We start from the raw sequence: 26,092 nt of genomic DNA, 5'->3' as shown, positions 1-26,092 counted from the left end.
TGTCTGCCATATCATTAAGAAATCTGAGAAGCAATCTAGCATCCCAGGCCCTTAGATTTTAGGAAGTGTATTTTCTCTTTGCTTACTTCATTTTCAAAAACAATTGATTGCCATCCACGTGGCCGCTTTCCCCTTTGCCCTCCTTTAGAGTGACTTTAAGAACTACAGGTCATGGTTTGAAAAATGAAAAACTAGCCCAAGTCAGGAGCGTCTCTTTAGTAATATTTTCTTGCACCAGGAAACCAAACAGAACACACACATTTTCTCATCAAATTGCAGCCTGCAGAGTCTCTACATTCTGAATGGGGTCACGGTGGATTTCACAGCTAGGTGTTCTGAGGATCAGGTCAGAGAGCCATCCCTGCAGGCTTCACTATCTTTGCAAAACCCCAGAGGATTCTCACCCCAGGGGGCCCTTGCAGGATGGTGTGGGGCCTCCTGCAGTTTCTCTGGCTGTGTTTACCAGCCTCTTTTGCTGCTGGTGGCCTTATTGTACTTTGCAGGAGAAAATAACTCAGATAATTAGACAGCCAAGCAATTAGACTTTGGCAGTTATAATTAAAGAGATTCCCAGTACCCAGAGGAAACATTATGCCTGCAAACAAGGCAGAGGCCACCAGGAAGCTGACCTATATGTGACTTTCTGGTGGCTTTATTCTATTAACTGAGTCATTATTTTTTAGCCTTCCACCTTTGGTCCCGCCCCCAATGAGAATGATAGGCATCAAGGAAAAGGGAATTGCAGGAAAAGGGAATTGTGTGGCTGCTGTCCACTGTAAAAGGGGGACTCCCATGTAAGGAAAGAGCATGACCAGAGGCATTGACAGAGGTGGCAGAGAGCTCACTGAACAAACTCCTTACCAAAAACCTTGACTGTAGTGGAGGTCTTCCAGACTTCAAGAGGAGTGACTCTCAGCTGGCAAGAGAATGTCAAGCCGTCATCTTGGATTTGGACCGGGGAGAGGTGGAGTCCAAAGTCTGCCCCCAGCTTGACTCTGCCTTTAAATGATGTGGAATTGCAGATGTGGTCATCGTGGGTGAGGAGAACTTCCTGGACTCCATCTTTCTCCTGGCGAGAGAAATAGTAGTCAGTTACGGAACACAGAACATGTGAATCTGCTTCAACTGACTGTTTCTTAAACACTATTTACTTGTTTTGAATTATGTGCAGGTTTGTCTACATGTAGGTGCACATGAGTGCAGATGCTGTGGAAGCCAGAAGAAGGCACGGAATGTGCTGGATCTAGAGTTGGTATGAGATGCCCAATGTGGATATTGGGAGCTGAACTCAGTTCCTCTGGAGGATGGAAAGGACATTAACCACCGAGCCACCTCTTCAACTTAACCAGTGCTATTTAAACATTAATAAAACATGAACAATGAAGAGCCGAGCAGTGGTGGTGCACATCTTTAATCCCAGCACTGGGAAGGCAGAGATAGGTAGATCACTGTGAGTTCAAGGCCAGCCTGATCTACAGAGTAAGTTCCAGAACTGGCTCCATACCTACTGGGAAACCCTAAAAACAAAACAAAACAAACAACAAAAAAAGGATGATGAAGAATTAAAATGGAAGGAGATTGAGTCTATTACTAGAGAAAATATTGCTGTCCTTACAATTTAATAAACATTACTCTTTTTTCCGAGGAAGAGACCTGGTCAGTCATTCTCATTAATTTAGACCATGAAATCCAATATGGACAAGTTCAACAAAACGGCCATGTACAGGCTGCCCACGTGTGCTTCATTCATTTCATTCACTCTTTTTTCCTCATAACAGGAAGGGAAACACCCTTTGAACAGATCTAGCTTCTCACAGCCTTGCTTTCGGGGCAGGGGAGAGTGCCAGCTGCAGACCCCAAAGCTCAATGAGGAAGTTCATACTGTTAAAATGTGCTGAGGACATTGGGGTTTTGATAGTAAGTTTTTTACATTAACTTCATGATTCCACTTATCTTCTCTTCCCAGAATTCCCTAGGGAAAGGTCTAATTTAGTTCCTTTCAGAATCAGGAGTAGGATGAAGTAGAGACAAGAGAGCAAAGAACTTAGGGAAGACACATTTCAGAGTCTGGCACACGAAGGGAAGGCACCTGTGAGGAAGGGACCTCCTCAAAATTTGTCCCCTGTGTCCTCCTTATTGCAGTTCTTCATTATACTCGCAGTCCTGGCCATTGTTTCCAGGCTTCTGTGGCTTTAGAAGACCCAGAGAGAGCTCCTGAAAAGTGGGCTTTAAATGCTAACGTGACTTTTGTTACTGGAGTTTGCTGGGAGAACCTGACACCTCCATTTCCTGTCCTGTCTTGGGCTGATGAAGAGAAGCTCCTATTATTTTCCCCACTACTAAGGATGTCCATGCAAGCCTTGTAAAGATCATGATTGTGAGTGTCATAGGGGGATAGAACTCTTGGAGAGCACAAGGCAGTGTGCTGCTTAAATTCCTTCTCCATGCTAGCCTAATTCAATCTTCTCAATTAGCTGTTTGGAAACTGTTCCCGGCACGAGTTTCCCTCTAGAGATTCATGTTCAATCTGTTTGAGCCCAGGCATAACCTGGAACAATTTTAAAGTTCCTCAGGGGAGCCAGGTCTGAGAATGGCTGGTCTAAACATAAACTTTCCAGATAAATTATTATCCCCAAGGGAAATGGGAGGAACGAAAGGGGAGAAGGGCAGATAGGAAAGCCCTTGATAGGGGGAAAGACTTAAAATAATGAAAGCAACTCTCTGTGACTTGGAACCTCTAGTTTAAAAAGTTAGAGTCAGGGTAGAAGTAGAGTCTAGGTCGGTGAGTAAATTCAACACAGGAAGACTTATTAGAGTAATTATACAGAAATTTCCAGATAATACTGAATACCAGTTCTTATGTAAGTCACACGTCTCTGAATCTGGGCAAGATGCAAGATTGTTAACAGTGTTGCATACAGATGGAATTCTAGGGTTTCTTGCAAACTACCCTAGTCTTACCTGCCCCAGCCCCCCCAACAAGGTAAGAACCTCTACAGCTTTGTGAACCTGACCTTTAATCTTCCTTCTGAAGAAGAGCAAAGGGAGGATGCATTCCCATGATGGGGTCCAGGGGAGTCCGGAGTACTAGCAGAATGAAGTAGAAGGTATTTCCCTCAGCATCACAGATTTGAAGGTAATAGTTAAGGAAGCTGGCTCCCCCTGCAGGCCCTTCAGCACAACGTACTTCTCAGATCATCTTACACATGGGCTGGTTTTATAAAGATTGTGTAAGTTCAAAACGTGGAGTGTCTTTAATGGGCGTAGCTTCTACCATTACTAGGAGACACTCTCCCAGCAAACTCCCTGATAATCTGACTCTCACATCTCACAGCCTCTCTCTTCTACAATGCTTCCTGAGCCTTAGGTGTGGCAATGTCGATGTATCCATTGGAACTGGGACCCACAACTCTGCATTTTGATTGGTTGTGGCTTTATGCAATGGTTTCTGTTTCAAAAAGAAGTATCCTTCACAGAGGAGTGAGTATAAAGACAAATGATTGGCTACTCATGAGCTGAACAAGGACCACACAAACAGACATAACAAAGTGGACAGGGGGAAGAGCATGGTGCCTCAACCCTACTCAAAGAATTACAGGAAACCTGTGATTCCTGGGAGTGAGAAAAATAGCCTTCTCCAGGGAAGAGCATAGCTACTGGTGTTCTAGTACCAAATGGTCAGCCCTGGAAACATGCATGTATGCAGGTAACCACAATTAATAACAATAAAAAAGGAGATCACAAGTTTGAAAATGAGCAGGTAGGAGCTTGTGAGAGGGTTCAGAGGGAGGTAAAGGAAAGGTTACGTACTTGCAATCTCAAAAAGAAAAGGAAAAAAGGATTCTTGGCCTGCCAACAGTCAATCAGGAATCAGAAAGAAGAAGCTCGTGGGGCCCGGCCCCTCCCTGCTAAACTGCTGACTACTAATGGATCCTGCTGGAAGGGCAGTAGCTGTGTGTAACTGTGTACCCACTGAGGAGTCAACCGTACTCCAATGGAGAGTTCCAAAGCCATGGTCACACAGATGGAGCTGGTTAAGGAGGTGAACGTGGGAAAAGATCTAGTGGAAGGAGGGGGTTCTGCGAGTGGGAGGTAGGTAGGAAGGGACCATTGGGTGAGGGTAATTCTAATGTATCACATACATGTATGAAATTGTCAAAGAACAAATTTAGCCGAAGTTATTTTAAAGTGTTCTTGCCTGTTCACCATGTGGTTTTCAATTTGGGATAGTCCCATCTGTCATGTTGTTAAAGAGGGTAGACACAGGATGGAGACTGGTAAAAGCTGCTTTTGCTTTTATTGTATACCAGGGATGGCTTACTGTAACACTTTTATTGATGACGATAGCACACACCCATGTATACCAATGGATCCAGCAGTGTTTTACTTTGCTTGCTTTCCTTTGGCATTTAGCAGTTGCAGAGGGACAGGGTAACTTTGTTTTTTAAAGATGAAATTTCAGCTACTAAGTGTCCTGAAACCTGTAATGTGAGGAGATCCTGAGGGATTCTAGGGTCGGTTTCCCAGTGGCAGGGAAGTTCTATAATTATGCTCTGACTGCAACTGGAATAGTAAGTTCTCATTATTAAGGATTTTTTCTTTTAAGCTACATTTTTTGAGATTATAATATAATTGCATCCCTTCCCCTTTCCTTTCCTTCTCCAAAGTATCCCATGTACTCCTTTTTGTTTTTGTTTTAAAATTCATGACCTCTATTTTATTGTTCTCTCTCTCTCTCTCTCTCTCTTTCTCTCTCTCTCTCCCTCATACACACACATACACACACACACACACACACACACACACACACACACACACGTTCCTAAATACATATGTACAACCTTCTCAGTCTATGTAATGTTATTTTCAGGCGAGCGATTTGGTAATAGCTAACCAACTGGCTAGTAGATAACCATTTGGTAATAGATAACAGATTGTCTTTAATCCGTTTAGTGCACACTATGTTCTAGACACTGCAAAGCTTGTTAAAACATATCTTATACGCCTTACATAGTCTGGAATAAATTATGATTAACTTGCCCATAACCATACAGAAGAAGAAGGTACTCAAACCAAAGCATTTTAAAGCAAGGATGCTCAGAACCAAGGAAAACCATGCCTCAGGACTGCACATATAGGACAAATCTCAAGGACTAAATAACTAAACAATGATACTTTGAGGCATATCTAGAATGAAGAATGTAGGATAAATCCCCAAAAGCCACAAAACTTTATAAGGTTGTGGCCTGCAGGGGTCAGGGCAGGATGCTGGCTGCAAAGGGCCTTATGTTATACCAACCATTTGCGGTGACCAGCATCATAGGGTATATTCACTCAACTCCTTTGTATTTGCTCAGAATGGGGCAGGCCTCCCATGGGCAGGAGCAAAGCATGGCATATCAAGCTGCCCTAAGATCAAGCACCTTCCCTGTATTTAATCTGGGCAAGACAATCCAACATGAGGAATAGGTTCCCAAGAGCCAGCCAAGCACCAGGCACAGCCCTGCTTCTGTGACCAGGTGTCCCACAAATAGACCAAGCTACACAACTGTCACACATATGCAGAGGGCCTAGGTCAGTCCCGTGCAAGCTTCCTGGTTGTTGGTTCAAACTCTGTGAGTTCCCATGAGCCAGACTAGCAGAGCTCGGCCCAATGCTTAGCAGTATGTCTCTGAATCCACCCCTATCAGTCACTGAATGAAGGCTCTTCGATGACAACTGTGATTGTCACCATACCAATACCAGGGCATGGCCAGTTCAGGCTATGTACCCACCGCTTCCAGGAATCTTAGTTGGGGGCTCTTATGTTTTGATGAGCAGTAAACATTTAACTAGCTGTGCAGTCCAGACACTTAGTAGGTGATCAGTAATACAAGTTCACTCCTCGCTAGTTCTACCCACAAACACGCTGTGATTTTATGAAAGTTTACTGTGTACCCAGATAAATGGAAAATTTGGAGAATTATTGCTGTGGTTTAAATGGTTTTGTTCCTGTACCTCCCAAACCTATTCCCTGTTGGGCCAAATTATCTTAGGGCCTGTACCTTGAGGCCTATAGGACAGAAAAAAGCCTGACTCCAGTTCATGGCCTATACTTTGAGGCCTGTAGGACAGAGAGAAGCCTGGCTCAAGTTTGAGTGAGGACGAGACAGCAAAAACTAGGTAGACACCCTGATGAGGAAACTCTATCAACCAATCACATCTAGTTAGGGTGTAGCTACCTGGGGCCCAGGTAGAAAAACTGGGAGGACCCAGGTGCATGTCCTCTCTGCATGGTGCCCGCCGGACAGGTAGGACGTCGGACCTCCCACTCTTGTAGCATGAGTCTCCCCTTTTTAACCATTAACTGTTATTCTTGAACTGGCTTGGTTATTTATTGTACCTACCTAATTTGCAACAATGCCCCTCCAGCCAGAGGGAGGGTTTGGCTACCCCCACATCACAGGATGTCACTTAACATTATATAAGCTGATGCTCGCAGTAATAAACTGAGTTTCTGCTTTGACTTGACTCCCTATCGTGTCCTGTCTGATTGTTCTGCATCGTGGGGCTGTAGAATGGGCGGATAGTGCCAAGCTATACCAAACAAAAACCCAAAGCAAGCAAATAAACAAAACCAGGTTTGTGGGAGTAGAATTCCTCTCCGCCATTCTTCTGTCACATAGGGACACAATAGTCAGCATCAGTAGGACAGCATTCAAGCCACCGTCTCAGAAGTGTAGAGTACAGTCCCCAACCATGCACCGTGATTCTGGACTTTCTGGCCTTCAGAATAGTGTGAGAGCAAGTCTCTGTTCTTCATAAACCCCCAGGCTCAGGAGTTCTATGACAGTCACACAAAGAGGGCTAAGACAGTTTATAAAGCCACACACTGCTCAGTTTATCCACCTCTGCTAACCCACTACCAGGCTATGTGATGCCCTTTAAGATTGAAGAACCACAGTGACTCAGAGAATACTCTTCCATGGAATGAATATATATATATATGATATATGTATCATATAATATATATATATATATAATGTATGATGCACATAAAATGTGGTTTCATAACAAATAATCAACCATGGGGCTTTATTTAAAAGTTAGATACTTTGTTCATCATGGGTTTTCTTTATATATTTTGAAAATATTGTATTAAAATATTTATCTTGATTATTGTTTTTTGCTGCTCTTCTGAATGCTGCTTTCATTGATAAGGATCTTCCTCATCTCACTGTAAATTGAGCCCTTTGGTTTCACAGCCCAGCCAGTAAGGACTTGCACATACCGTTTTCTCCCAAAGGCCATGTTGTTAGTGACTTTGTTACATACAGCCTCACAAGAAGCAGAGGGTTGTTTTTGCCTTATCTGTCTGTAGTTATTTGAGATGAATGCTTCATCAGAAAAAGTTACAAATCGAGGCTCCAAGAAGGTACATGAATGTGTTATTAAATTATGTAGAATTGTTTGTTTTAACAAAATTAGTGTGATAGGGATTGGATAGGTCATATTGATTTATGAAAAATTGCTGCCATGTGCATCTCAAGCACAACTCATGATAAAACTCATCCATTGAGCCGCCCGTGTTTTTGTACTGGGATCAGACTTTCCAGTTTTGTAGGGGACATGGGCACTATTTGATTTAGTGGTTCTGTCTTGTCTCTGACTGGCTTCAGTTGCCTGGAGCCAGCTCTGAGTTGGCCCTGGCTGCGTTGTGCACAGTGCACAGCAGGTGTTGGGTGCTCTGAGCTCTTCCACAGTTGTTGCTGGCTGTATTGATCCCTGCTTCTCTGTCTCCAATCTGCTTTGCGTCTTCACATTTTCTCCAAGTATTCTCCACCCTGCCAGCACTGTCAATGCAGGCTGCTTGCCGAACTCCTCACACTCATTTCCAGCGGCGCTGGACCAATTTATATCTAACCACCATTACTTGTTAACCTTTTGTAGTTTGTCGGGTACTTAGTATTTTGGTAACAGCCAAGACAGTGATAGTCAGCTGCCACTAACTGACTCTGATGCTGTTTCTACATCTCAAGGCTTTATACGTTCTTTTGAAACCATTGCTTCTTGCCTGATTATAAAACAGCACAAATAAAAATGTGATAAAAATTTTAAACAATGTAAGCATCTAGTACTTATGTGACATTACCATGAATATCGAGTGATTTAAATGTTGTATCCTGTTCTCCACTTCATGATTTAAAAGAAAAAATATGAAGATCTTTTAACATTTTGTTTGTTCTTTGAGAATTTCATACATGTATAGTTTTTATTTTGACCATAAAGTGATCTACTTGCCTTTCCCTCCTCTTCCTCTTGGCTCCCCCATCGGCTCTTCCTCCTCCATCCTGCCCCCTCTTCTTCCTCCTCTTCCTCTTCTTCTCACTCTTCATCACTCTCTAAGTCTAGAGCTACCTATATCTGCATGGGTTTAGGACTGTCCTCTAGAACCTTGGCAACCTACTAGGGACATCTCTGAAGAAAGCCATCTCATCAACTGTCAATAGTTCTTCAGTTTGAGGTGGGCCTCATGAACCTCTTCCTGGTTCTTAGCTGGACTATTAACTGGACTGATCTTGTGGAAGTCTGTGTAGATACCTGTAACTATTGTGAGTTCATGGGTACGATGGCCCTGTCCTGCCACACCCAGAGGACAGGATACTATTTCACAGAAGTCTTCTTAACCGCTGGCTTTTATTCTCTTGCTGCCTTTATTCCATAATGCTCCCAGAGCTTGTGGGGAGTTGGCATGATAGAGATGCCCTGTCTATGGCAGAACACTCCATAGTCACTTAGACTTGGTGCTAGTTGTGTGTGCCTGTGGCAAAAGGAAGTCTCTCTGATGAGAGGTGAAAGCTGTACTAACCGATGGGTATAATAAGTATTGAGATAGGCCTCTTTCTGTTTGTGTTTATTTATTTATTTAAGATTTCTGTCTCTTCCCCGCCACCGCCTCCCATTTCCCTCCCCCTCCCCCAATCAAGTCCTCCTCCCTCCTCAGCCCAAAAAGCAATCAGGGTTCCCTGCCCTGTGGGAAGTCCAAGGACCACCCACCTCCATCCAGGTCTAGTAAGGTGAGCATCCAAACTGCCTAGGCTCCCACAAAGTCAGTACGTGCAGTACGATCAAAACTGTTTTTTATGTTTAAATATATTTCTATTATTTTGAAGATTTCACAGGATGTATTTTGACCATATTCACCATGCCTCCACTCCCTAACTGGTCCCAGACCCACACTCACCCTGGATACATCCTCCGAACATTGCGTCCCTCCCCCTCTGTTTTTAAAAATAATCCATTGAGTGCAACTTGTGCTACTTGTGTATTACTGGGTGTGGGGTCATCATTTGATTGTGGTAGAGCCACCAGGATCCACACTTCTCAAGAAAACTGATTCTCCATCCCCACAGAAGCCATTACCCATCCAAAGGTCTTCAGTCAGGGGTATAGGATTCTGAGCACCTCCTCCTCCACGCCAGAATGTCAACCGCTTTGGTCTTGTACAAGTCTTATGCAGGTGAGAACAAGCCACTGTGAGTTCATAAACAGTGGTGAAGGATCTCTATTTAGTTCACTGACTGTGAGAGCAAATATTTCCTTAAGACATTCCGTGGGATATACTACTAATTTGTCTGTATAAGTCCCAGGGCCTTGTTATAGCATATGTCTGTCTTTTGCTATTAAGTGTCTTTAATTATATGGCTCAAACATAACTCTTCAAAAAGCTTTTCTGGATTTATCTGGAAAATTATTTTCCCTGAGTACTACTATTTTTTTTACATTTTATTATAAATATATGGCATGATAGAAAATATATCTAATATAATTTTGTATCCCTGTAGAAAACCCAGCACTCAAATCAGATTCACATCTGTTTATTGGATTGAATTAAAATTTATACTGTGGGAAATCACAGGATGTTAGTTTGTAATGAAAACAGAATATTAGAATGTACTTAGAAACTCCCAGAATAAGCCTGAAGAATTTCCCTGATGCTGGTGTGTGTCCTAGGAATTAAATAGCAAAACTAGCACTTGCTGTTTATCTACCAACCCATTTCCCAACTAAACCCACAAAGCCCTCAATTTCTTATTTAGCACTCCACCATTCACGTGGTTGCTCACAAGCTGGCCTTTTGTATTTTCTTAGGTATCCGAATTATCTTGTGGCAACTGAACATTAGATGCCCTGTGTTTGTGTCTGATGCCCGTTGACTTCAGTTAGTACAGCCTTGAATATAACTCCTCCCAAACAAAGGATCAGCTCCATTTAACACAGCTGCCATGAGACCAGGTCCACATACCAAATGCATTTTTTACAATGATATTGAGAATCTTAATAATAACTTTCCCCATGAGACTCACAACTGACTTAATTAGATTTTATAATTCCACATACGTGACAACATGACTTTTATTTTCTGGAGACTTGGATAATGTTTGTCTATAGAAATGTTCCCGGGGTTTAATGAAATACTCAGGACGGGAGGCCTTTGCAGTTTCCCAGGGTTTCTGGGCTCAGCACAGCAGGTTTCTGCCCTGCTGAGCTTATCTTCATCATTTCTGCTCCTTAGCCTTTTACTTAAAGCCACATTACTTCCTGTTTGTAAGAATCTGCATGACCTCTGCAGACATACAGCAATGATGGCGGGGGGGGGGGGGGGGGGGGAGGCTTTCTCTGTTTCCTAATACAGGGACATTAGATGTTTTCACACCAGTCTTAGTCAATCCTAGAGCCATCAGTAGTTAGGACAGGGCTGAAAGTCCGTGAAGCAAACAGATTTTGACATTTAAAAAGAGAACGCACAGCAGGAATTTAATCAGCTCATTGCCAATCCATTATTCCCTTTGAAGGAAGGATTCTTTCATGGGGATCTCTCTATTTGTCTATATTACAATCCAGTCTTTAAATGACAGTGTGGTGTGAGAGTCTGCTGAGGCTCAAGACTTACCCTGCCCCCTGCACTCTCTCCAGCCCTCATTTATTCTAAATGTCCTGATGGGATCCATAGGAAATGTCTCTACCACCTTCCAAGTTTCCTTGAAGGATACTACTACATAAAGGAGACTTATCATTCATCTAGTATTTGACCCCTAATGAGCTGGCACTAATGAGCCAACCAAACAGCATGAATTTGGTGACCATCAATTTAACATGAGGATGGTGAAAAGGTGATTTGAGTTCTATTCTTGGGACTACGAGTTGGACGAAGAGAACTGAGTCCTGAAAGTTGTCCTCTGACCTCCATACATGTCGTGGTGCATAACTTCATAAATAAATAAATGCAACTTTTGAAAGTCCCTATTCTGGCCATTTGTAGTGGTTTTTAAAGGTTGTGGTTACTATTGGCCTAGAGCCCGATTCAGCAACAGAACCGAACAGCGATGTGCTTCCGCAGAGCCCGTTTCTCCCATGTACAATTCATGTGTGTGTTTGCCTGTGTGTGTGTTTCTCTATGTGTGTGTGTGTGTGTGTGTGTGTGCAGGCACCTGTGGAGGTCGGGGGGGGGCAACAATGAATCCCTTGTTTGTCTTTCAGTATCCTCTGATAGAGCAGTGAGCTTTCCTAACTGCTGAGCCATCACTCCATCCTCTTCTTGTATTTCATAAACATCAGGTTTTGCATTTCTCGATTAAAGCAATGCAAGATTATGGCAATGCAAGTTCTGGGAAAAGAAGTCTATTTCTCTACATATGTTATTTGTAAAACAAATATTAGTGACTAGAGACTTCTGTATGTGACTTTTCCCCAGGGCAGCATCACTCCTTGGTTTTCTCCGCAGTCACGGTCTGGTTTATAATTTGAAACAGAAATCAACCTCTAACAGCTAATTTCAGAGTTCCACCGCATGCATCGCTGCTTGTCTAGCTGGAAGACACCCCTGTGCCCTTTCCTTCCTTCCCCAGTCTTTCCCCAGCCACTGGCATAATGCCTGTGTCTCATCAAGTGTTTCTCTATTATTGCTTGCTATTCATTTCAACTCATTAATATTTAAAGATCATTACAGTTATTCACTGAAAAGGGCAACACTTACCACCAACCATGAAAAGGTGAACCCAGGTGAAATTTCTGAGGAGGTATTTTGAAAGCATGGTATTTCCAGAGTCCAATTCGTCTCTGTTTCTATTGTATAGTTGTGTTCCTCTTGTGTAACTGGAACAAAACATAAGGTGGAAGATGCATGGATCTTGGCATATAAGGTACATTTTGTCAAACAGACAAAAACAGTTTAGAATAGAAATTCATCTATCTTCAAGACACCTATGAAGTAATGAGGCAGAACCTCACTGCGGTCCACATAGTTTAAATGGCAAAACTGAGCCAGGAGAAGCCTGGGGAATGGCTCATCACTGAAAACTCAGAGAGATCATTTGACAATCCAGCTTAGAATTTGATGTGCTCTTTTGCTTTAACCCCAAATAGGTCCATTTGTCTTCAGGCTCCACATCCTCATTAGAAAGAATATGAAGTCTTATAACCTAGCTTCTATTTGTATTTTAAAATTCATCAGGACTTGCTTTTTTCCTCACAGCAGCTTGAGGTTCACAGCAAAAGTGAGCAGCAAATCCCGACAATTCTGTGTACAAGTAGTTCTCACATTTACACACGAAGCTCTTCTGCATCAGCATCGTACATGAGTAGTGCGTTTGTCATAATATATAAGCCTACATGCACAGGTCCACAGCTTGCTGTAGGGTTCATGTGATGTACACCCTATTGGTTCTGATGAGCCTATGGTGTCATACACTCACATTAAACACAAACGTTTACTTCTCTAGAAACCTTTTCTCTCTTCTTCTGTAGGGCTTTGGTCTCAGGAGAAAATCCTTAAGCCCTCAAGTTTCATATGACCCAAGCATACCCTAGAAAACTTACAACAAATATAATGGAAAGGCGTGCAGAGTTTTATGTTATGTTTTTAATGGTAGGGTTAAGAAAAGGTGCATGTTCAGTATACATGCAATTTGTTTCCAAATCTTCCTTATCTGAAGTTGTACTTATGGAATCTACAGATAAGAAGCGTCATCTATATTATTCTAACCTTGTATTTTTTAGAATATCCTTGTCCATTAATTTTAAAGAAATTTAATCACCATATTTCCAAATGGAGTTACACTTGTGTAAGCATCAAAATTCTAACACATTGCATAGCACTTTTTAATTTTATTTCTAAAATGATTTTAACTGTTCTGCTTAAATATAATTTAAACCTAGTAATCTAGTTTATCTATGATGTTTACAGAATGAATACATATGTTAATAATATTTTAATGATTACCCAAATATACAGTTAGTATATAATTATTACTAACTCTTATTTATTACTTGGCGTTTTGGTCTTTCTATGCCACCCTGGATGACTTGGTACTTGCTGTATAACCCAAGCTAATTTCACAATCCTCACAATTGTCCTGCCTCAAGTATGAGGGTTACAAGGGTGTAGTATCACACCCAGCTCTACTTTTGAAGTTTGCTCAGATTCTCGGCATAACATTTTAAATATAACTGATATCCTTTAGACATATAGAGAAAGTAATTAAAATTACCTTAAAAGTATCTACAAGAATATTAAACTACAACATGTCCCCACTAGCAAATGGTAACAAACTACTAGACCACGGTAGTAGCAGCTGTGAAGAAAGAAAACAGGGAAATGGATGGTGGTTCTCTGAATGGCCTTTAGAACAGAAAAGTTCACTCCCACAGTGGGTGATCTCCACAGAGATAGCTGACTGATCTAAAAAGAGCAGTAGAAATAGAGAAGGGGAAGTGCAGGCCTCAGATCACCAGTTTCTTCTTGGGGAATAGAAGAAGTCCCCCATCTTGAGACACATGAGGGTTCATGGGATGTCCCCAATGCTGTGATGAATCTCTTGGGAGAAGAATCCAAATTAAACTAGAAAGATCCAGTATGAGAAGTCAAAAAGTGGGAGAAGGGAGACAAAAGAAAAGGAAGTGTATCACAACAGCCCCACAGCTAGTGTTTACTTTGAAAACAGCCAATCAGGGGCTCTAGACACAACAAAGTCTACAGAGGAGCTAGCCTGGCAGGCCCTCCATGGTAAGAATAAAAACATACTTAAGCCTAAGCAATAGGAAAATGATACAGCAGAACAAACTGCAAAAGTTACAGTGAGAAAAAGGCCAGAAAATAAAATAGCATTTATATAGCAAGGAAAGCTATGTAGTAATATATCCACATATGAATGAAAGCTACCACTTTATTATTGAAAATGAGATGAATGAATAAAAATGATAGAAATTGTACAAAAGTTGGAAAGGCTGGTAAATGAGTTCATTGAACAAAAAAAAGACTTGTGAAAGATAGGGGATGTAATTTGGTAAGTCATTTTCAGAAATCACTCTAAGAATAAGAGGAAATCAGAACAAAGCAGAAACTATGTAAATTGAGATAAATTTATAAGGTTAAATGAGGAAAATATTTAAATAAATAACTCTAAAAATAAGATATTCAAGTAATAAGAAAATACAAAAAAAAGTGTGTGTGTGTGTGTGTGTGTGTGTGTCTGTGTATATTAAACAGAAGACTTTGAAGGGAAAGCCAAAAAAGCATGGAATAGTACAAATTCTAAAAATTATAATTGAGAAAATTTCTTTAAAAGTGACTATAACATTGCTGGCGGAGGCTGCTAGTTCATTTCCCAATCACCCTGACTCAAAAAAACACAAACATTTGACACCTAATGTGGAGCTGACTAAGTCCATGTAAAACATGAGAAAGCTTGGAAAGGAATCTTAGATACAAAAAACAGAGTTAAGTATTGCTTTCGGTAGCAGCATTTTTCTCAGGTGGGCTCTGTTTGTGAGAAGCAAGCAGAGGCATGATTCCTTTAAGAGAGGTCTTCCTGAATCAGCTATTGTATAAAACAGACAGACAGACAGACAGACAAACAAACAAGCAAAACCAAAAAACCATGAGGTTTCAAAATGGCAGCTTCCTGGGCTGTGCTACCAGCATGAACTCTGGCTCTTTCAGGAGGACAAGCACTTGAATAAGGTTTGTGGGCAGTGTGCTCCAAGTTACTTGGTGGCATCATGGGCCAACTGGTTACCAGAGTTGAGGTGGTAAGCATGGCTCCTACCTGGAAGTCTTAGAGGCAGTGAATGGACCTCTGCTCAGTTGGACTGAGTGGAGCCAAAAGGCAAGGCAATCTTAGACCTAGCCAAGCTGCTTTGCATTGTAAGAAGTCCTCCTGGATAGAAAAAGATTGCAGATATACAACAGGACAGATTCAGACGTAAAAGACCTCTAAATGAGACACAGTGTGTTTAAAAATAGTACATAGGCTTGAGAGAGCGAAGAAAAAGAGTAAAGAGACAGTAAATGTAATATAAAAGAGTACAGACATAGATTAAAGGAGTAAAGATAATAAAATAAATACTAAATATGTAGAAAAAGTAATAAAGTAAGAAAAATAAGCCACGTAAAGATGGAATATACACAGAGAGTCTGAATTATGTATATTATTGTGTTTTCTTTAAATTTTTTGGCCGTGAGTGAGATAAGTACAAAGAGACATTTTATTATCTGGGCTGCTAAGCTAAACCAACATATGTATTTTAAAAGTATTATTTTAGAATTTGGGTCTAAACATTTGTTGCTTTGGAAAAGAGGTTCTTCTTTTGTTTCCACAGAGAATAAGAACCTGTGGAATCCTTCTAGACTAATATGGTTTGAGGACCAAGACCCCCTGAAAAGTCACTGTGAACACCCCCCAAAAATTACAAAAGCAGGAAGCAGTTAAGAGAAAACTGTGCCCAAATTCCCTAAATCATTGTTTACAAATATTTGTTTATATTAAAAGGGGGAATATGATAAAGATATGAATAATTTGCATTGGTATGGATCTTGGTCTATTGATACAAATTTTAAGTCAGTCTTATTATATGTATATTTCTGCTCTTGAAAGTATTGTGCTTGTGCAGTTCATTTAAAAAAATGTAATGTGTAATTAAGAAACACAGGTTAATAGATAGCCATCTATAATAGTCAAGCTTGAAGTCATATTAGTTAGGTTTACTAGATGCATAGAGATATATTTCAGATAGATAGGTATTCTTCAAATCTTTCAGAGACCTTCAGAATATGGCATTTAAAATGTTTTAAGAACTTTGGACTTTTCATGACAATAGACACATCTCATTATACAAAGCTTTGTGTTGGTGTTGTGGTGGGGTCGGTTTTAAATAATGCAAGGCACCTAACTACAAAGCCAATGGATAGGATATGCTTAAAATGAGTTAACTATATTACAGAATCGGTATAAGATTTCTATATACCAACTAAGATTTCTGAGAAGTTGGGTCATTGAGACCCATAACAGGTAATCAAACTCTTCAAAAGTAGCAGCACCAATCTACTTCAAAAGGATGGTGGGCATCTAAGAGGCTTTTCATGGAGTTTGTTAGCCTTTTGGGCAAGAAACTGCTCTTGCCTGAACTGTTTGACTGGACTTGCAGGACCCACAGAAAAATTACTACTGAAGCTCTCAAATCCCAACACTTAAAAGGACAAATCTGCTTACGGTTTTTACATATTGAATGGATAATTTCACTAGATGTATAAATTCTTGGTAGACTGTTATTAATCTTAGTATTTTGGACAAGTCTTCTGATGAGAAGTGCCTTGATTTTCTGATTGTTCTATCTATAAGGAATAGGTTTTTTTTTTCCTATTTTGTTTCTATGCTTCACTTGTTTTTATTGCTACTTTTATGATTTTTCTTTCTTTTTGGCTTTCAGTGCTGTATAGTTATTGTCTAGGTAGATTTCTCTGTGTTTGTCTTATGTGGCCCTTCTTAGACTTTTTAGGAGAATAGACCAACTGATAGAAAACACTAAAATATTGGGTAACACTGCCATCATCAAAAATGATCTTCTTGTTTCCCTTCCTTCCTGCTATAACTTAAAAGTGTTTTGTTAAGGCATGAAGGGAGAGGGGGGAGTAGGTGGGAAGAGGAGGCCATTAGCAGGAGTAGGAGGGAAGCAATACAAGGGAATGTGGGAGAATAAGATCAAAATATATTAGATGTGTGTAAAAATATCACAATGAAACCTATGTGTATGTGTAATTAGTGAAAGCTATTACAAACTTAATAAAATTTGTCCCTACTTTTGAAGAGTTTGATTACCTGTTATGGATCTCAATGTCCCAACTTCTCAGAAATCTTAGTCAGTATATAGAAATCTTATACCGATTCTGTGGCATAGCTAACTCATTTTAAGCATATCCTGTCCATTGGCTTTGTAGTTAGGTGCCTTGCATTATTTAAAACCGACCCCACCGCAATACCAACACAAAGCTTTGTGCAACCACTCAGCCTGTTCCCATTCTTATTGACCAGTTGCTAGAAGCTGTGTCAACACTTCTGTCCCCCCTCCCCCGTCTCTCACTCCCTGCTCCTCCTATCTGATTTCTTTTCTCTTCCATAATGCCACCAACACAAACAACTGCGAAGTGGTCAATACCTTTCATGTTCCTAAATACAATCCAATAACCATTTGTCTTCCCAGAAGCATCCGAATTGATGGCTGTTGCCTATATGCAATTATCTTTCTAGGCTTCTGAGACCCGGTTCTCTTGTCTTCCTCTTACCATTTTAATCTACTCTTCTCTGTCCTGTGGAGTGGCTCTCTACTCAGCACTGTGTTCTGACTGAAGCACCACACGGCTTTTCTCATTTGATTTCTCTACCTAGACGATCTCTCTCATGACTAGAAATTTTGTCAGAATACATGCTCAGAAAACTTACAAAAATGGTATCTTTGCTTAAGCCTCTGTGCTAGCTGAGGGGCAGCATAACTAACGGTGTACATGCTATTACAGCTTCCTGCCTAAGTCAAACTTACGGAATATAACTTGAATGATGTCTGTACAGTCTGGTCAGACCCCAGTGTCCCTTCCCACAGTGAGTGAGTTACACGTTCTGAAAATCAAAGCATCATGCTTGGCAACATTTGAATTTCAAATTCCACATATGCAATGCAGCGTGAGAGTTTATGGAGAACCCACTTAAACACGGCTTTGGTCTGAACATTGCTCTCCATCTCTGTCACCCTACTCAGAGTTGCCAGCATGTCTCCTCTGTGTTTCTTCTATTGCATTCTTTCCTAACTCAGCTGAACTTCCACTATCCTTCCTGTTTTTTCTCAGTTCATTTCCTAGACCTTAGTCAAAACAAACATAAAAATGGCCCCATATTTGAGATGCAAAATGAAAAGTGTTAAAGACCACACTAATCTTGTTCACTAATCTTGCTTTCAGCTGAGTTCACTACATTCTTTTTGCTCTAGTCATAAGTCTTTAGAATCCCCATGGTCGACAAGTTCCTGCGCCACAGAGCCTGTGCATAGCCTGTTGGCTAACGTAAAATTATAGGTTCTCCAGCTCTTGATTAATAACTGCTCCAGGGAACTGATGGTCTCTAGAAAAACCTCTCCTGAATTCCTCAGGACATCTCTTCATACACTGCCTACTTCACCCCTGCATCAGAACGCCTCACATTGTTCTTTGACATTTAATTTATATCAGTCCTTATTGGTCTTGGAGGTGCTGGAGGACAGGGCCATCTTGTCTGCATCCCACATTACTGTATCCCTGGTACTTAGCACTACAATCTCTCAAAAGCTATGTGCTGGACAAAGACTGCCTCCAAGACACTGAGGAAAGTCAGCATTCAGGTTCAATGACAAATTGACCTACAGGAGTTTAATCACATGTTTAAGACTTAACTTATAAATGTTCTGTTTTCTCATCAACATTTTTATGTTTTAAAAGGAAAATGGTGGTAAACTTAGAATTTACAATATGTTATCTTTTGGGCTCTATGTTTGTATATGCTTCAGTATTTAGTGCCTCCCCATAGGTTCCTAGCCACTTGAGATCATTCTTTCTTTACAGTTCTGAAGCTAATATTTGTTTCATTATTTTTTATTAATCATTTGTTAATATTTAAGTATTTGGAAGTCATTTGAAAATTTTATGCATGCATACAATGTGTTTTAAACACTTTCATTCTCCACACCAACCAGATCCACCTCCTTCCTCTCTCAAGTTTGTGCCTTCTTCTAAATTATTTTTCTAACCCAGACTCCAATTAGGGCTGCTCATATATACTTACAGATGTGTGGCCTCTTTTTTTGAAGCATGAACTATTCACCAAGGTCCAGAATCTTAAAGAAAACTGACTCTTTCTCTCTTAGAAGCCATCAACTGTCAATAGCTTTCCAGCTAAGAGTGGGAGGTAGGACGGCCCTCCCATTCATGCTGGAATGTTGGTTGGTTTGCTCTTGTGCAAGCAACTGTCCAGCATTATGTTTTCAAGACTAGAATGTTACTATTCATTGCTGTCAACACTCCTCCTTCTCTTGTGTGTTGGTGGTGAACCCAGAGCCTTGGATGCTGTGTCCCTGAGCTCTATCACCAGCACAGCAATTCCTCCTGCGTGTATTTGTCCTACGTCTCTTTCTTGTTCTCCCAACATCCCTGTTGCTTCTGACAACATTAACAATCCCTGGGCTTTCGTTGCAATTTGTGAAATTAAGCCATGCTGTGTGCTCTTATAATTTATCCTAATAACCACAATTTTTCATATGCTAAAAGAGGTAGCATCTGAAGTACCATTCTAATTTCTGAAACGCAGATTCTCATAAACCAAGGACTAACTCGGGTAACTATGCTTCTCCAAATAATTCAAAGACTCCTAATTTAGGCAGAAATGTATCAACATGAGATGTAAATAAAGCAGGCTCCAAATTAATTATTCATTGTTTTTGCATTTCTATCCACAGCTTCTGCACACTAAGACACACAGGGACAAAATATTATGAAAAAGGAGCAACTAGCTGCCTTTCTTTGTTGAGCCCTCAGGGGGACAGGAGACCAGGACTTGGAACTCACAGATTTTAAAGAGACCAGGAAGAATGACTCAGCTGACAAGAAAGAGGAAACAGGAAGAAATAATTAACCCATCCACCACTGAGCTTCTGCCTGGTATTACATAGACTCGTGTCACTCCAGTTTGCATGTACTTATGTTCTTCCTAGGTGTTTTCGCTTCATGTGTGTGCCTTGCTTACACACCCAACTTGGGAACATGAATATCTTGCAGGAGCTTTACAGGGACCCTGACCTAAACAGGAAAGAAAGCAAGGAAAGATCAGGAGTACACAGGGTGGAAAGATGGCACAGCCTTGGATGGGGACTTGACCATGCTGTCAGAAGGCAGGCACCTCCTCTAGGCTAAATTCTTTCACTCCTTAGCTCCACAGTAAGCCTATGTTTCTGTCACTATCATGTAAAACTTTCTTCTCTTCTTATTTGTTTTTTTATAGATTGTGATCCCGTAGCGAATATACAATACTAGCATCTTTTTTTTTTTTTCTCACTAGGTCGTTGTTTTCCATTTGACTCAGAGGATCAACAGCAAAGCTCAGAAGGAAGATTGAAAATTTCCAACCACAGATAACATAAATATGGCTCTGTTTCTTTATCTATTCACAGTTTTCAGTAGCTACAAGCTTAACCACCTCACATTGCCTTTTCTTTCAAGAAGTGTACTTTTCTTAAAGGCAACATCGCTCATTTCTGAATACTTTTTTCCATTACTGCCTTCATTGGAACCACAATATACCCTCGATTTTACAGAGTACACCCCCTTGTCCAGATAACAGATCCTGGGAGTTTTGTAGGCACAGCAATGGAAGATACAACCATGTTGCCCTTTTACAATAGAGTACTGATCAGGTACCAATGCTGAACTTAAAGCTAATGACTAGTTGTACTTGTGCTAATGTCTGACAATATCTCACTGGATTCCACATCAGACCACTATGAAAAGAAAAAGAAGTTCCTTTCAATAAGAATTTAAAAATAATGTCCCTTCTTGTATTATTATTATTACTACTAACACCAGCCGTTTGCAATGCCCTTACTTTATTTTAATATTTATTTATATTTTATTTATATGCATATTTTGTCCTCATGTAAATATGTGTGCCTGGTGCCTGAGGAGGTCCGAAGAAGGCATCAGATCCCCCGTATCTGGAGTTACAGATGGCTGTAAGCCATCATGTGGATGCTGGGAACCGAACCTACGTCCTCTGCAAGAGCAACAAGTACTCTTAACTTCTGAGCCATCTCTTTTTTTATTTTATTTTAATTTTTAATTTTTGAGACAGGGTTTCTCCATAGCTTTTGGTTCCTGTCCTGGAACTAGCTCTTGTAGACCAGGCTGGCTTCGAACTCACAGAGATCCGCCTGCCTCTGCCTCCCGAGTGCTGGGATTAAAGGCATGCGCCACCACCTCCCGGCTTCTGCTGAGCCATTTCTATAGCCCAACTCCTACCTTTTAATAGGAACTAAAGTACTGTACACAGATTACCTTAGAGGATTTTCAAAATAAAGTTACCGATGAAAGAAGAACTGTAAACATCTCCATTTGTTATGTCAGAAACCGAAAACCTAGAAACCTGAAGTGGTTGTGAAGTGTGAATGATGCTGTCTATAGTAAGGGGCACATATAGTGCTTCCCTAATGACCAGAATCTGAAGTACCCACAGCTACGTGCTGCTCTCAGCTGGTCTTTTGTCTCTTTATTTCAACCACATTCTGCCTATCCTGTCGTCAGCTGATTGGAAGTCGCATTTCACTCCATTGATGGAATCCTACTTTATACAGAGATTATCCAAACATCACTGCCTAGGGGCAGCAGGAGTTAGACACGGGGAGGAGTTGAGAAGTCCATCCCTGCTGTGTATCAGGACAGTCGCGTGCGCCCTGCTGCAAGGCTTTCCCGAGGTAGATCTTATTGTTCTTTTCTCTTATTACCAGGCTACTTATCCCTTGAGTCTAAAACATTCAATTTCCCGTACGCTTTCCATTTGCTGGTTTTTGTGTTTATCTGTTGCTGTTAGCAGGAATAGAAATCATTTTACCTCAGAACTGGGCCATGTAGGGCAGGTGTTATCATGATAAAGACCAAAACAGGCTCAGAGAACTTACAAGATGGACCCCAAGTCAAATTCATTTCTAGCCAGAATGTACCTAGAGCTTAAATTCAGGGTTCCATCACAAATGCAGGTCCTTGAAGCCTGTGCAGTCCTAATGCTACATGTTCAGGAGCCTCTCTGGACCATTTACTTGCCTTACAATAAACATCCAAGTTCACTTCCACAAATTCACTCATGAAGCCATGCCACTTCCTTCATCTTTTGTCCCAGCAACTGGCACCAACAGACTGGTGTACACACCAGGAGTCCAATGCCAGCTCAGAGTTTCTTCTGTCTTCATTCAGACACTCCTGTCTACATGCGTTCTATGATCAATTCATGTGTGTTTTAAACTCAGTATGTAAAATGCGTGAGTTTCCTTCCATGTCTACCAGATTACCACTATATTTCTTCTGGGTAGCTGGAAATGGTCTTCTAATATATTCCCATTATTTCTTTGTCCACTTTAAAGTCATTTCCATACTGAAGCCAGGATCATGTTTTTATTTTTGTATTTTATTTTTTAAAATATTTATTTATTTATTTATTTATTATGTATAGAATAGTCTGTCTGAGTGTATGCCTGCAGGTCAGAAGAGGGCACCAGACCTCAATACAGATGGTTGTGAGCTACCATGTGGTTGCTGGGAATTGAACTCAGGACCCCTGGAAGAGCAGGCAATGCTCTTAACCTCTGAGCCATCTCTCCAGCCCCAGGATCATGTTTTTATAACAAAACACAATCAGACCACAAATGTTATCCTCATCACTTGTTGGAAAAATTCCATTTCTTTTTAAGATTCTTATGTAAAAGTCAGAGCTTTCAATATAGTCAACAAGATCTGACATCATCTGGTCCTCACTAGCCTTACCTATGAATCTACACTTGCATATTCCCATTTCTTTAAACCTTGCAAACTATTTCCCATGGCTGCCCCTTCTAACTTGCATTAACAGTACATACTCCTCAGACTTCGACCTGGGTGTTCCTTTCTCAGCCACCATTTCACTGCATTCTGCTATGCTCTTTCCTCTGATCGTTCTCGTTGGTAATACTCGCCACTGTTGCAACATCACACTGACTTGTGGCATTCTGAGATTTGTTGCTACTTCTCTTATCAGACAATACTTCTTTCTGCTGAGCCTCTGCATGTTCAACACCAAATCTAGAACATGGCTGTCAATGTGTGCTAGAATATGGTTGTCAATGTGTGCTTGCTAAATGGGGGAAAGCCACAAGAAAGCATGAGGCATCCCTTCTTGTGTAGGTTATACTCACAAGGTGCCACAATGAGGTTGTAGACGGTAGTCTGGATACCTTCTGGATACACAGTAAAGCTGCACTCATACTGTCCACTGAAGGTGGCAGAGGTATTCTTTAAGGACAGAGTCCATTCTGTTACATTCCTCTGAATATTGATAAAAGCCACCTGTGCCCCACGGGCATGCCCCTGAGCATAGTGGAAGCCGTACTGAGGGTGAAAAACCACGATGGGATCGTTTTTATCAGTGACCTTAGACCACTGTGCCTGTACCAAGAATTCTTTCTCCTTTGTTGTTTGGCAGGTCAAGTTGACGTCAGATCCAGGTGAAGAATATATGGTTTCTCCCGCGTTGACTCTTTCTTCCCATATGCCTGGAAAAGAAGGATGTAAGTAATCAGTTTGCATAACTCACCTGGAGTGTCCCTTTAGAGTGTGTGTGTGCATGTTTGTACATGCGTGTGTGTATGCATGTATGCGTGCGTGCGTGTGTTCTTTAAAACATATCTTTGGTTAGCATACAAAACAGAGAGTGACTCTTAAAAACCCTGTTCAGCACACTGATAGGAGAGAGTCACTGAGATTTCTTCCCGGCTGCCCTAGGTGTAGAAAAACTCATGCGATTTTGGATGAGTGGAGGAAACAATGAACACTTACATACTTCTCTGTTCATCTGCCCAAAAAGTAACTGAAGGTGTCTGACTAACTGTGAATAAAGTATGTGTCTGTGTGCGAATATGAGCACCAATGCCCATTGATGCCCATAGATGCTCTTGGAACTGGAGTTACAGCTGGTTCTGAGCTGCCAGATGTGCAGAATAGGGTCCAAACTTAGGTCCTCTGTAAGAGCAGGAAATGCTCGTAATTGCTGAGCTACCTCCTCAGCCGACAAATTAAGCTCAGTTAAGTGTCCTGGTAAACTTATCATGAAGCTGATAACACATCTGAATATAGTTGATTTATCTGAGTCAGTTTCTGTAATAACTAGTCTAAGTACGGCAGTTTGTTTTCAGACTTTCTCTGTAAATTCTTTGCAATAGAGTGACTTTTCTTTTAAAAGAGTATGTGTTTACCAAGGTATTTTAAACAACTATTGTTTTAATCTTCGTACATCATAAGAGTCATATTGTTATGTTACCTTATCAGAAAGGAAATCAAAGCACTGAGAAACGACATAGATCATTTAGAGGCCACTCCCTTAAGAGAACGTAAATTCTCTTTGCAATTAGTCACATCTGTAGTTTTTCTTTAACATTAACTTCATAACTCCAAACCACCTCCTACATTTGGTCTGGTTGAGTAGAGTAAGAGCCTTGACATTCTTTCTGAGGAGAAACAGACCTCATCTCCATGTAGGTAAATCTACAAAGGAGAAGGGAGGAGATGCCTCAGGTAGAGGTACCCTAGGGCATCATCTCTACCTGGCTCACAAGATGCTCAACATAAAAGAAGATTCTCTCTTCCATCAGAAACCTGACGGCATGGTACAGACCACTAAAAATTCGTTCATCATTGAGTCTTTGATATGTCTTCAGAAATGCTGGTCTCCATTTTAGACTTTACCATTGCAGAAGTTATACATTATTGTGACAAATCCCCCAGAGCTCACAATGGGAAAGGATAAAAAGATGACAACTGCTGAGAAGAAACCAGCCCTCAAGGGCACTGGATGGGTAGGAGTTACTCTGCACTTGCAGGTGCACAAAGCTTGGGTAGACAGAGGTCCACTTCTGAGTGGAACTCCCTGGAAGGGATCCTTCAATGACATGCCTCTGAGTCTATCTGGACCACCATTTCCAATGTCTTTGCTTCAGAAACTCCTACAATCTTCACAGCCAAACACAGTTAATTATTAAAACCCCCAGGCTTTCAATAATAATCTTGTACTGTGGTATTCAGATCTAAGCTTTTGTCCTTCAATTTTGAAGTAGGCCTTTTAGGTTCTGGTTCCCATGGCCATAAGGACTCCACTTGGCTTTCCAGAGCATTCTTTGTATATGACTAAGATGCAACATACATCCAACCACTAATGACACTGGTATTACAGAGGAGAAATGCTTGTTAATCTAAAGAGAAAAGAAATGCTTGAGACAGGATTAAAAGCTTAGAACAGCTTTCTGCCCATGGACACAATTGTAGGGCTGCTTTAGTTTTCTAGAATTGTCTTTAAAATGGTCCAGGAGCATTTCCTCTCCAAGACACAATTTTCCAATTACTCGAGACTCTTTGAAGAGAGAAAATGGTGAAGAGAGGCCATAGCAATGGCACAAACCATCCATTCCCTTCTTGGCTCATGAGAAATCCTGTCTAGACTCTAACATCCTTTCCTGGCTGTCACATGCATGACTGACAACCTTAGCAACAGTTTGCCCTTTAGTGATCAACTCATGAGGCATTTCAAAGGAGCAAAGTTTCCTAAAGCAGCCATCTGAAAGAACAGAATTGAATGGATGTCTTACCCCTGAAAAATTGTATCTGGATGATGGAGTAAACCGCACAGTATGTCCATTTTCTCCCCATTGTCTCCCGAAGAGCTCACATCAGCATTTCTGTAATGATCTCAGAAGTCAGTGGATGTCTCTAGCTAAGCAAACGCTCGTCACCCTATTCGTGCTCAAAACCCCAACTCTACCACAGGGCTGGGGTTGTTGATCGCTTGGCAAGTCCCCAGGAAATGAAATGCAGACAGGAAAGTAGTGTGGTTCAGGGCTAAGTATAACCGCCACAAGAACAATGCAGAATCTGTTCTCTGAAACCTTGTGTCTTACCTCTAAAAGATTTTTTTTTCATATCACAAGATTCTCTCCTTCAGTCTCTTTGTCAATCAAGCTGCCTCTA

General features: G+C 41.0%; 1 protein-coding gene across 1 annotated transcript in view; it reads right to left on the bottom strand.

The window, feature by feature from the left end:
- Cd96 (CD96 molecule) overlaps window positions 1-25,872 on the bottom strand; it is a 76,959-nt gene extending 51,087 nt beyond the window's left edge. The window contains exons 1-4 of the mRNA XM_041673310.1: window positions 25,714-25,872; window positions 23,272-23,628; window positions 12,017-12,135; window positions 862-1,069 (exon numbers count right to left, since the gene is read on the bottom strand). Of these exons, the coding sequence (XP_041529244.1) occupies window positions 862-1,069; window positions 12,017-12,135; window positions 23,272-23,628; window positions 25,714-25,774 (745 nt within the window). The 5' untranslated portion in view covers window positions 25,775-25,872. The remainder of the gene's footprint in view (window positions 1-861; window positions 1,070-12,016; window positions 12,136-23,271; window positions 23,629-25,713) is intronic.
- Window positions 25,873-26,092: the final 220 nt, after the last annotated feature.

This window comes from Microtus oregoni, unplaced genomic scaffold (genome assembly GCF_018167655.1).
Source record: "Microtus oregoni isolate MIOR12 unplaced genomic scaffold, Mior012 000023F_ref0000262, whole genome shotgun sequence".
Lineage (NCBI taxonomy): Eukaryota > Metazoa > Chordata > Mammalia > Rodentia > Cricetidae > Microtus > Microtus oregoni.
The sequence above is the reverse complement of the archived record's forward strand: the minus strand, read 5'-3'. Positions and strand labels throughout refer to the sequence as shown.